The following is a 13,633-nucleotide window of genomic DNA, read 5'->3' on the forward strand; positions in this document are numbered from 1 at the left end:
CGAAATCAAGGTGGTTAGAATAATCGAACCTCCTTTGTCGGAACCACAGACTGTGGTCGGAATTATAGGGTATAGTCGAAACCACCGCCGAAACCATGGAGGTATAAGGAGTACCTCCATGGTCGAAACAACAGTCTAACATAATTAGACTGTAGCCGAAACCGTGAGTCGTAACCAAAGACGTTCCTAATCTCCATGGTCGAAACGCTTACTGCCACATGAAGTAACGTTGGCTGCACTGTTGATATGTGTTTGTTTGGTGTGGGTTACTAATTTGTTTACGTTTTAGTCTGCAAGACATTTATAAACACGGGCAGTAGGGCAAAATGCCAGGAAGAATAATGCCAGACTACATGTTTGTGGAAATGGGAGGTACTGCAGCGTTGTGTAGCATTTTTTATTACGTGGCGAAAACTCAGTGGTGACTTCATAATTATGACGGTGTTTGGCTCCGTTATTACTGTAGGGGCTGTGTTTAAGTTTTCATGGTTCAATTTCTGCAGTTACCGGTGTTTCGCGTCAGTGTGATAATGTAACTGTTATGAGCCGTTTTTAACGTATTGTGATTTGACTGACAGATTCAACAGATCGCTCGAATACTGTTAAAACCTATTTTTCTCCCGGGGTCTTTATTGATAATACTCGCAGCGGTCTCTGCCGTTGTTTTGTAACAAATATTATACAAAAACGTCGTTTTGGGTTTTAGTGACAATGTACGGCACCATGTGTTGTAAAAAGAATCGTTAGGTTGTCGGTGAACAGGATATTGTCAGGCAACATCTGAGGCCGCGTTGAAAGAAGTGGCATTTAATTCGAAGTGGATAGATGATATAAGTACATAATGGCAACTTGTGGGCGATGAAAAGGCAGGCTGATAAAAGATGTGCGGTTGAATGAAACGACTTGCTAGAAGAAATAGTCCAGTTACTTAATGGCTACGTTGTGTGAGATGATATTAGAAGAGAAACAAACGTGTTTATGCTAAGAATGATGATATACAGTTTGTAATGGGAGGTTATTATAAGGTTACATTGCCGTTTCCACACAGTCACATTTATAGTAATAATAATATTGACGTATATATTGGGCACAGGTACTGATGCTTCCCTTTGAACTGTTATATCCTGTCCTATAGAATACGCTTGAATTTTGATTTTTACAGAACACTTTACTTTCGTTTGTTGGTTTCTAGACCACAATAGTTAACACTGCGTTACGCGCTCCGATAGATTGTTGAAGTCATTAACATTGCGATGATTCAAGCAGAAATGACCAGTGGTTGACGCCACTATGGACACAAAAAATTTAGCAAAAGATCTTCCTTTATATTCAAGACGTAACAAACTACAGTGGGGTAAAAAGGGGGTTCTGATCGGGGAAAGGAACGAAGATGAGTTGTCCCATTTACAGTGCGGACATTAGAAATGCAGGAAAAGCTCTGATTATGGAAGGACAAGGAATGAAGTCAGCTATGCCCTTTGCAAAGGAAAAACCCTGACAATTGGCTGGATTGATTTACAGAAGCCATGGGAAAATTAAATCTGGATGGCTGGAGAGGAACTTGAACATTGTCCTCTCGAATGTGAGTCCATTGTGCTACTCACTGCGCCCGATTGCATACTATTATTCATTGGGGACGTAAATGTAGCTATGCAGTATGCTTCATGTATAATACATTGTGATGTGCTTTGCAGGCTTTGTCAGTTCACAACGAAACTTCACCTCCCAACCTAACCTTGATAGGCTATGCTACAGCTCTGTTTGCCACCATGTAATAATGAAAAAATAGTAAAAAAGAAATAAACATGTATATTGATGTAGTGTACAACACAATGCAATATGTCATTCGCTCAGTAGATCATCTCTATAGACCTATATAGGTCTAGTATACAACACATCAGCATCTAAAAATATTACATATTGTAAACAAAACATAGGACTGACATCTACAAATGAAATGTACAAATAAAAAAAAAAAATCCCTGACTCCGTCTACACACATTATTGCTTCATGATTAAAAGAATACACATAAAGTTGTGTTGTACACTAGACTCACAATTTCCTGTTTTAATTTTAAAAATTATTATCTAATATTTCATTCAGTATTACTGCTGTGAAACAACTGAATTTTAATATCTGACAATAATTCCACTTCAGGTGAAGTTCTATTATGTGATACAGGAAAAGTGTCACCTGCCAATATTAAAGAACTAGATGATATGTAGACATTTTGATTTGTGCTGTCAAAATGTTAAACATTTTTAACTTTCACTGCCAGCATGTGCATTGTCATTCGTTTTACGTATGCTATTACAAACTATGATATTTAAGTATTGGGATAATTCTGGTTATGTGTCTAGTACTACCGTTCTCTCTGCTAGTTTCTTGGATGCGCAATATGTTTATTTGTGGTTTTCAGTCTGCAACCACATTGGTATCTTAAATTAGGCAATTATCATCATGGTGATGTCATTTGACCCTTTAAAAAGCATATAGAGGCTCATATCTTCCCAACACTTCTTCATCCTATCAGTATTGGCCTTTCTTCTTCTTAGTGTGTTTGAATTGAAGGTGGCTTTCCATCAGTTGTTTGTTTGTAAAAATATGAGAATCACTCTTCTGTTTGTTAGTAATTTCAGTTGTTGCCCGTTGATTAATTGTGACTTCTACAAGATTGTTTTGGGTGTTGGCTAACCATTGTACTTCAGTTTTTGGCTTCCATTTGAATCTGTACTCACTAGAAGTTCATGAAATTTTAGCTATTTCTCTTGTAAATTGTTGTCAAGGAGTGCGTTCTTCTGAGCATCTTTGCATCCAGATACCAACTTGGATCTTGAGTCGAAATATTTTCAACAATATCTATCGGTCCACTTTCTCAGTGACATTGAAGAAAAATTTCGTATTACCATCTTGACCTGTTGGTAAGATTCTTCATTCACATTTTTCAAATATGTAAAAGCTGATGGCACGGCCTGCTGAAAATATGTTGACACTGATAGTTAATGGTGGTGGTGGTGGTGGTATCTTAACTGTGTTGAGTGCTTGTGGAAGAATGACTGTCTGATAGTAGTGAAGTTTGGCTTTGGTGGAATGCTTTTTGTGTTGTAGGTGTCCATGTTATGCCAGCCATGCCAGTGTTCTCAGTCATTTCACCCAAGTATGTGAAGTGTTTAACCTGAGTAATATTGTCATATTTTGTCTTGATGGGTCCAAGGTCTTCACAATGCAAGTCCATGTACTGTGCATTTTTGTAAGAGATTTGGAGACCAGTTTTGATAGCAATCCTGTGGAGCTTTTCTGTGGTATGTCTGGCTTTGGTACTGGTTCCGGCAATTACTGCTAGGGCACCAGCAAAGACAAGACATTTGATATTGATTCATTTTTGTCACTAATTGTTCCAGACTTTCTTTCTCTCATAGTTTGATTATCATATGTAATACCATAATGAATTGGAGGGGAGATAACCCCTCATATTGCCATACTCCTGTTTTTAGTTTAAATGATTTGGATTATGTCGGTTCTTTTCTTATGCGCACCATGTTCACACAGGGTAGTGTGGTCAGTTGAGAGAGAGAGAGATAGAAAGAGACAGAGTGAGTCTCTCTCTCTCTCTCTCTCTCTCTCTCTCTCTCTCTCTCTCTCTCTCTCTCTCTCTCGACCTCTGTGTGAATCCGTACTTAGTGTCATCTTTAGTTCTCGAGCTGCTCTCCACAAAATCAACCTAATTGAAAGCCCACTTTTATTCACCTGCCTTCTATTATTTTAGTTCTTTGGCTCTAATCTGACAAGTAGGTTATGAGTGAATACAATGTAGGCAGCTGGTGGAAGAGAATTGCTCTGGTAATTAATTGTGTGGGTCCATATAGGCACCTTTTTTGTGGTGGGTAAAAAGGAACAGTTTTCCAATATACATGTATCCCAGTTCAGTTTCATGAAGAGTACTCTAGGTCATTGGTCTCTTACTTAGCTTGCATTTCTCATGGATCTCTTGCCCAGCACAAAGTCCCAAGTGACTGGAAAAAAAGAGACTGCTGTATGTAAGAATGGTAAAAGAGTGGACCCGCAAATTACAGACCAGTATCCCCAACATTGGTTTGCTGCAGAACCCTTGAACATTTTCTTAGTTCAAATATAGTAAATTTTCTTGAGACTAACAAGCTTATGACCAGGAATCAGCATGGTTTTAGAAAATATCGCTCGCAAGGAACTCACCTTGCCATTTTCTGACACAATATACTGCGAACTATGGGTGAAGGGCAGCAGACAGATTCCATATTTTTAGATTTCCAGGAAGCATTTGACACCATGCCCCACTGCAGACTTAACATAGGTGTGGGCAAATGGGATACGGAATATAGAGGAATGTTTCATACGAAATGTTGGCTTTGACCAGTGACGTAGGAAACATGCGACAAAAGTCTTAAACAGTATGGTGACTATAATGTTACATTATTGGCAATTTTTTTTTCAAACGGGCTAAAGTACAGATCAGTCTGTCACCACACCCAGGTTTTTTGAGTATCACATTCAACCTACACCTCAGGCTAGGCTACAGATCAGTGTGTCACCACAACCAGTTTTATTTTTATTTATTTATTTGTTTTTTCTTTTGAATTCATTGACTTTGTCAACTAAACAACAAAACTGTGAATATATGCACCAAAAGTGACATGACAGCAGCCATTAACATTATGTCACTGGCCAAAGCCGATGACTCATATGAAACATTCCTCTGTAAAATATCTGGGAGTATGCGTGCGGAACGATTTGAAATGGAATGATCATATAAAATTAATTGTTGGTAAGGCGGGTACCAGGTTGAGATTCATTGGGAGAGTGCTTAGAAAATGTAGTCCATCAACAAAGGAGGTGGCTTACAAAACACTCGTTCGACCTATACTTGAGTATTGCTCATCAGTGTGGGATCCGTACCAGATCGGTCTGACGGAGGAGATAGAGAAGATCGAAAGAAGAGCGGCGCGTTTCGTCACAGGGTTATTTGGTAACCGTGATAGCATTACGGAAATGTTTAATAAACTCAAGTGGCAGACTCTGCAAGAGAGGCGCTTGCTGTCCAGGTTTCGAGAGGGTGCGTTTCTGGATGAGGTATCGAATATATTGCTTCCCCCTACTTATACCTCCCGAGAAGATCATGAATGTAAAATTAGAGAGATTAGAGTGCGCACGGAGGCTTTCAGACAGTCGTTCTTCCCCCGAACCATACGCGACTGGAACAGGAAAGGGAGGTAATGACAGTGGCACGTAAAGTGCCCTCCACCACACACCGTTGGGTGGCTTGCGGAGTATAAATGTAGATGTAGATGAAGATCCTGGAATAGGTTTCCAGACATGAGAGTGGTTCAAAGACTTTTTAAGCAATGAAACCCTATATTTTGTCCTCAACAATGAGTGTTTATCAGGGACAAGCATATCATCAGGAGTGCCCCAGAGAAGTGTGATAGCACTGCAGGTGTTTTCTGTGTACATAAATGATGTAACAATGGAAAATCCAGGTTGGAATGTAACAATATTATGAATAGGAAAGTTGCTACTCACCATATAGCGGAGATGCTGAGTTGCAGATAGGCACAACAATAAGCAGATAGGCCTATCTGTGACTCAGCATCTCTGCTATATGGTGAGTAGCAACTTTCCTTTTCATAATATTGTTACATAAATAATCTGGCAGAGAGGGTGGCCAGCAATCTAAAGCTGTTTGCTGATGATACTATGATGTATATGAAGGTGTTGTTGGGTGACTGTAGGAGAATACAAGATGATGCAGAAAAAATTTCTAACTGGTGTGAGGAATGGTAACTAGCTCTAAGTGTAGAAAAATGTGAGTTAATGCAGATGAATAGGAAAAAATAATCTGTAATGTTGGAATATGGCATTAGTGGTGTGCTACTTGACACAGCCATGCCATTTAAATATCTGGTGTAATGTTCCAAAGCCATATGAAATGGATTGAGCATGTGAGCATTGTGGTAGGGAGTGCAAATGGCTGACTTCGGTTTATTGGGAGAATTTTGGGAAAGTGTGGCTCATCTGTAAAGGAGACAGCATACAGGATGATAGTGTGGCCTATTCCAGAGTACTGCTTGAGTGTTTGGAATCTGTACCAGGTTGGATTTAAGGAAGACATCGAAGCAATGCAGAGGTGAGCTGGTAGATTTGTTACCAGTAAGTTCGAACAACACGGAAGTCTTACAGAGATGTTTTGGGAACTGAAAAGGGAATCCCTTGTGGCAAGGCGATTATCTTTTGTGGAACACTGTTGAGAAAATTTAGGGAACCAGCATTGAAGCTGACTGCTGCCAACATACATTTTGTGTAAGGACCATGAAGATGGAAATGAGGGTTTATACAGAGTAATATAGACAGTCTTCGTTCCCTTGCACTATTTGCGAAAGGTGGCTTGCAGAGTATGTATGTAGATGTAGGTATTATATTGGTCTCTCATATATTCACTACGTTGGCTTGCAGTTAGTAAATCATTAATTTGCCCCTGATCTTGAGCATCTTGACAATTATGCTGTCTCCCCTGTGGTAGTTTCTTGTTTTTGAGGTGTAATATGATATTATACATCTGATTGTGTTTCTGTGGAATTGAGTCTTGGTTTGGACGGCTCTATTGAACTGCAGTTTTTCTGAAGGAGTTTCACAGTTGTCTCGAAGTAATACTACAGAATGTCACAATTAGTGAACAGGGGTTGACAAGAGGTTCGTGAACTTAAACCTTTTATCGCCCAAACTGCCTGTTTCTGAGCCAAAAATATCCTTTTAGAATGGGAAGAGCTACCCCAAAATATAATACCATATGACATAAGCGAAAGAAAATAATAGGTAGACTAATTTTCGTGTCAAATGATCACTCACTTCTGATGCCGTTCGAATAGTAAAAATGGCAGTATTAAGTCTTTGAACAAGATCCTGAATGTGGGCTTTCCATGACAGCTTACTATCTATCTGAACACCTAGAAATTTGAACTGTTCAGTTTCACTAATCATATGCCCATTTTGTGAAATTAAAACGTCAGGTTTTGTTGAATTGTGTGTTAGAAACTGTAAAAACTGTGTCGTACTGTGATTTAGTGTTGTTCTGTTTGAAGTTATTGCAGATTCTTTCCAGTGCTTTGAAGTGGTAAGCATGTTTAATTTGTCTGATTGTTTTGGATGTTTGCTTCTGTAAAAAATACAGCCAAATGTCTGAACTTTTGGAAAAAAAGACATTCCCTTGAAGGAGGACAGTGATCAATGTATTGTGAATTTCTTTTTGTTTGATATGATGTGTCTGAAATGAAAGGGAGGTCTCTGGACTTCGTGGCTATTCCAGTTTTTCCAGACTTGGATGTGAAATTCTGGGGTGCTATCATATTCTGGGTTCAATCACCTGTGTTTTCATTTTTAAAGAGTAATGCCAAGTTTCCATGCTGATTACTGAATGGTCTCAAACAGTGCATCCCATGTTTGTATATTTATATGAAGTGACTGTATAAATGGCTGCAATTTAAGTACCATACTCTGGATCATTGTGTAGTATTTTAGGTGTCTAATATTTTTATGATTAGGTCTGAAGCAGATTCTGATTTGTAAGAGATGATGATTGGACTTTCTTTAATTTTTGCATACTCATACATTCATTATTTCTGGGGATTATTTTCTAGTGATAGCTATATTTTTGGACTAGAATTGACCAATGTAGTTGACTGGTCATTTCCAGGTGGTCATTTTTCATGGGGTTTCTTAAGGCATATGAACGTTAACTGAAGGTTGACCATTCTACATGCATGCATTGTCTTATTGTATGCAGAGAAATTCATAATAACCTATGTGTACTCTCTTTCTCAGCCAATTTTCACATTAAAGTTTTCAATGGAGGTTGAGGTTGTGACCAGAACTTCTCAACTTTATTTTCATTAGTTTCATTGTTCACAGGAGCATGTGTATTCACCAACATGTGGGCCTTGTGAGCACATTTAATGGCGAGAAAAGAGAGATACATTCTGAGATACTACTATGTCCAGGAATGCAGTGCCTAATATTAATACCATACTGTTTGTGAGTTTAACTGTAGGTTTTACTTGTGTATATGGCATCCATCTGAATCAAAAGAACAATAATCAGAAAAACATGTCCTGTTTTGCAAGTGTAAAAACTGTGAAACTTTCACAGATATTTGTCAATAACTTGTGTTTCCTTGTTTTGTTTAACATCTGTATGTTTGCAGTACCAAAAATTAGTTTTCTGTGCTTTGAGAAGTGTGGGGAAACTCTTGGTTCTTCTTTGCATGCTGTCCTGTTTCTTCAGAATCAGAATGGCCCATGTTTGTCTTTGCTAGTAGCAGCTCAGAAATGATGTTGCTCTGCTTCTTGTGTTTTCTTCATGTTAAGTGCATGGTTGCTTTTTAACTGCTAGCTGTGAGGCTGGTGTGATGGAATTACTGACTGTCAATCTACTCTTAGCGTTTTGATTGTTAGTCCATATTGGCGGCTGGTGGTTCTCTGCAGTAACAAAATAAAGAACCTTGAGGTGTTTACTGATATTGGGTAGGCATGTCATCCTAAACCAGATAGGTATGGTTTTCCCACCTAGATTCAGATATATATTTTTTGTTCAAAATAATAGGACATATCTTAACTAAATCGACCCAACTGACTTGGCAGCTAGTGACCTTGTAGTGATTATCATAAAGGAGTTTTCACGTTTGAAATAATTCCATATTCAAAACAGCAACCAATTTAATTGATGTTGCGTATAAGAATTCCAATTAATTTGCTGTTTGCAGGACAAAAATAATATTCCTCATCCAACTTTACTAAGTTTTCTGTTCTTACATCTTATTTTACATAGCTTTTGTTTTCCATGAGTGAAAATTACCATTGAACAAAGGTAATGAATGCTCCAAACTTTCTGGAAGTACGGGTATTCAAGAGTTTATTAACCCTTTTGTTATTAACAGCTTGATGCAAAGCATTTTTAAAATGTTACTGTTTTCCAGCTCGAGAGCCGTGGCCATCCGATGCCAAATTATTCCAACCTTATGAGGTGGAACAGATACTACTACCTGACAATGCAAACTGTCTTGCTGTTCAGGCTTACCTTCGCATGTGTGGTCTCAAATATGAAGTTGAGCTTCGCAGCAACTGTGAATATATGTCACCATCAGGTATGAAAACATTAGATTCCACAGTTTGTGCAAATAATGGCACAATTTAGTCTTACAGAATTTCATAATTAATTGTTAATTATCTAGTTGCTTTACTGAGCACAGCAGTGCACTCATCATCTCAAAATAATCTTGCCCAAGACTTGAACAGACTTCCAGCAGTAATGCATATGTTAATTGCCGATAAGGGCTATTTTAGCCAGGGAACATTTCCTAGGATGAAGCTGCATGAGTTTCACATATAAAACAAGAATGTAGTTTTAGGTAATCAATGGGAGATTAGAAAAGTCACTGAGCACTGCAGTTTAAATTGTTCAATTTTCCTTATAGATTATTTGTATTTGGGGATAAAATGTTTCAGAATGTTGTCGCTGTCACCACAGCTTCAATTTTGTTTTTACTACTTTTGTTTGGAATGGAGGCTGTGGTTAGCGGCTTATATGTAGCATAGCTCCAAGTCTTAGGCTTAGTTAGGAGATCACAGTTTGGTTGCAAATTGGTGTAATCAACAAATTTGTTATTGTGAGAAGACTCTCAGTGAACAATTTTGCTATTGATTAAAAAGATAGTAAGTGATCCGAGGTTACAGATGTCTCACAGTGATTTGTGTTGTATTTTTGGTTGAATATCATGTGTCACATTTGCATTGTTTTGAAAAATATGTTTTGAACTTTCGCAAGTTTTATATCTGCGTAGTGTGTAACAATGCTGCAAAACTGTTACAGTTGAAATAAATGTAACTGTAGTAGCTGACAGTGGCTTGATTACAAAACTGGGGAGCTGAATCCTCTAAGAGGGGACAAAACTTGATGTGTGAGTTAATTTATGGTGGAGCAGAGAGTCTAAACACTGTCTGCACAGATAAAAGCACAAGACATGTGAGTGATTGAACAACCAAGTATGCAGAAACAGAGCACAGCACAAGGTGAAGTCCGGGTCTGAAATAGTTGAAGTCAGTGTAAGAACTAGTGGATCTGGCCTTTTGTTGCCAACAGGTAACCACATTCGCCTGTGGCTCTGCCCATTCAGTGCTCTACACTCACTGTCTGTGACAGCTTGCGAAACCACTCTGCCACAAGACCCACACCAGCTCATCTGTATTCACATTGATGTCTGCTCCCAATGACACTAAGTTGGTCCCACCTGGAAAGGCCACATAGCACCAAAAATGACTAGGTTTGTACTGTGACCATCGTTACAAAACTGGAGGGGGCACCAGATTCCCCAGCGGAGGGTCTACTCCAAAAGTAAGCGAAGCCAACACAGCTGACACCTCCAGAACAGTGGAAGACTGTGAAGGCTGGTGTAACAGCTGGTCCACCTGTCTTGGCGGGCATGAGAACTCATCCAATGGTAAATGCGAAAAGGAGGGTATAAGTTCCAGATCCATGGGTTCTTCAGTGGGAGTCACTGGCATCCTATTCCACGAGTGGGAGTAAGACCGACATCCTCCACAAAAAAAATGCCAACCTTTGTGGCCTACCACTACAATTGGAAGCCACCCATGCTGCGAGCTGAAACTTCAGGACCTGTCTGAACTGTTTATTGTCCACATTTCACCTCTGTACAAGGATAGACTCCACACAGATACTCTTGAAAAAGAAATTTAATCATTTAAATTTATGTTCAATGTTAATAAAGTTGTCTTTTTCAGAAATTCTTTTCTTGCTATTACAAGTCCATGATACTTCTGTTATTCAGTTATATTTCAAGCTTTATATAGCATGGGAAGACTTGTCTGCTAGTTGGATTTAGGTCATTACTACTGTAATGTTATAACCAACTTTGAACAGAAATTTACAGGTTTTTTTTTTTTTAAATAGGTAGAGTACCCTTCCTCAAGTGCGGTGCATTTATTGTGGCAGAATTGGATCCTATAATTTCATTTGTCAACAGCAAGGTAATTTTTCTGATTTTAAATACTATGTTAATTTTGGCATTGAATAAGCTGTTATAATCTGCCTCATCTACAGTGTTTGGTTGAAGTGGTAATACTAGATAACATTTTTTGTTTGTGTGTAGGTGAATCAGTTACCTTCTTGTAAATGATGTAAAAGCTATAATTCATTTTATGGAACCAGTGAATAAAAAAGAAAGAAAAAGAGTTCAATTTGGAGAAACAAGCTGAAACAGCTATCTCTGATAAATAAGAAAAGTGTGACACAGGCCACTTATATTGAAATAAATTTGTCATTAAAGAGTAACATTATTTTCTAGATGGCCATATTTACAAGATTTTTACCATTATTTTCTAAGCTGTGAATAATAATTTTAAAAGTTGTTTCATTTACTGTTTTGAAACATTAAATTGTCTCATGGGAGTCTGGCACAGTTATACTTGCTATGGCTTCATTCACTGATATGGTAATAACATTCATTTGATATGTGTATATTTAATTTAATTCTAGGAAACTAGTTACCAAAGACACTCTCCCTTATTCCTTATTTCATTTTTAACTTGTTGGGAACTCCTTAAACTGTATAGTCATGTTGACTTATTTGTAGCTAGGAGCAAATTGATAGTATTCTTTAAATTGAAACTTCCTGGCAGATTAAAACTGTGTGCCCGACCGAGACTCGAACTCAGGACCTTTGCTTTTCGCGGGCAAGTGCTCTACCATCTGAGCTACCGAAGCACGACTCACGGCCGGTCCTCACAGCTTTACTTCTGCCAGTATCTCATCTCCTACCTTCCAAACTTTACAGAAGCTTCGCAGGAGAGCTTCTGTAAAGTTTGGAAGGTAGGAGACGAGATACTGGCAGAAGTAAAGCTGTGAGGACCAGCCGTGAGTCGTGCTTAGGTAGCTCAGATGGTAGAGCACTTGCCCGCGAAAGGCAAAGGTCCCGATTTCGAGTCTCGGTCAGGCACACAGTTTTAATCTGCCAGGAAGTTTCATATCAGCGCACGCACCGCTGCAGAGTGAAAATCTCATTCTGGATTCTTTAAATTAATCTTCTTCTCTCTTCACCGTTGGGGCATTATGTGTGCATAATGAATCCATTTTTTTTTATTTTTTTATTTTATTTTATTTTTTTTTTCTAGTAAAACAATACTGACACAAATCCACATTTAATATACTATTTTGTCTTAACTGCCTTTTGTTTGCAATACCACACCGTGTAGTACATTTTGGTTTAAGCCATCACCAGAAACACATTCAATACTAGTTCTGTACACAGAATATTGTCAGATGTTTATGTATGACACTTATCATAAACTAGTGTTGCACATAAAAACCTGACTACATACTGTGTATTGATATCGTTTTAACTGTGTTTCTTATTATAGCTTAAGCCAGAATGCCTGCGTTGTATGGTTATAAAGGGACCAAGACTGAACATTGCATTTATTAGTGCTATTATAATTGTGGCCTCATAGCCTGATCTTATATACTTTATTCACAAATCCCCAAGCTGCTGTGAGCTCTCATGTCATGGTCTCCATTATTGTACTATTTATCTAAAGTTTCCAGTCTGTTATTGTTGTTGTTGTTGATGAGGATTATTATTATTATTATTATTGTTGTTGTTGTTGTTGTTATTATTTACTGTGATTGTGGCAGTTATATTTTTCACTGTATTCCTCCAGTTGGGAGTAAACTCCAACATTATAGTCTTCAGACCAGATGGCTATTAGTGTACACTTGTGGTCAATCTACCTCTGCACTCTCCAGCCCATTGTGTGGTATGAAGTGGTTTCATGGTGTATCAGAATCACTTTGCCCCCCCCCCCCCCTCTTCCTGTTTCATTTGCAAATAGTGCATGGAAACAAAGATAATTGATACTCTTCTCACACACCAGTTTCTCTTCTTTTTTTACCATTGTGTCCATTACACAAAATGTTATATTGGGAAGTGGGCTGCAAGAACTGCTCTGTGCAATGCATAGCACCTTTCTTGTAGTATCACCCATTGGAGTTTGTTGAATATTTCTATGAAGCTATGACACTGACTAAACAAACTTGTAACAAAACATGTAGGTCGACTTTGAATTTTTTTCCTTCCATTAACCAGACTTTGTAAGGGACCCAGATTAATGAACAGTGCTCGTGAATTGGTCAGATGAGGATTTTGTGAACAAACTTCATTGCGAGTGAATTACACCTTCTTAGAATTCATCTTCTCAATCTCACTCTGACTTCTGTATTTGTTTATATTGCCATTCCACCTTAAATTACCCAAGACGTGTACTCAGATATTTGACAGCTGATTGTCAGTTGTACAGTCATTCATTATTGTCTTCTTTTCTGCTTACAAGCATTACATTACAATTCTATACATTGTGAGTTAGCTGTTAGTTTTTGCTCCAAGTGTTGACTTTCTCCAAGTCATCTCGCATTTCTAGCAATTTTCTAACTATACAAACTCATCATATATGACAGAGTTGTCTGCCAACAGCCTCGAGAGAACCAAGAAAACTATCTACCAGGTTCTGTAGATATGTCATAAACAGTATTGCTTCT

The 13,633-nt window shown here is 38.2% G+C and overlaps 1 protein-coding gene across 3 annotated transcripts in view; it reads left to right on the forward strand.

The window, feature by feature from the left end:
* The first annotated feature begins 217 nt into the window (after positions 1 to 217).
* LOC124555232 (metaxin-2) overlaps positions 218 to 13,633 on the forward strand; it is a 56,941-nt gene continuing 43,525 nt past the window's right edge. For 2 of the 3 annotated variants that reach the window (XM_047129090.1, XM_047129092.1), the window contains exons 1-3: positions 218 to 372; positions 9,003 to 9,170; positions 10,994 to 11,070. In XM_047129090.1, the coding sequence (XP_046985046.1) occupies positions 327 to 372; positions 9,003 to 9,170; positions 10,994 to 11,070 (291 nt within the window). In that variant the 5' untranslated portion in view covers positions 218 to 326. Of the gene's footprint in view, positions 373 to 1,128; positions 1,583 to 9,002; positions 9,171 to 10,993; positions 11,071 to 13,633 lie in introns of those variants that run through there. The other variant, XM_047129091.1, reaches the window with a different exon arrangement.

This window comes from Schistocerca americana, chromosome X (assembly GCF_021461395.2).
Source record: "Schistocerca americana isolate TAMUIC-IGC-003095 chromosome X, iqSchAmer2.1, whole genome shotgun sequence".
NCBI lineage: Eukaryota > Metazoa > Arthropoda > Insecta > Orthoptera > Acrididae > Schistocerca > Schistocerca americana.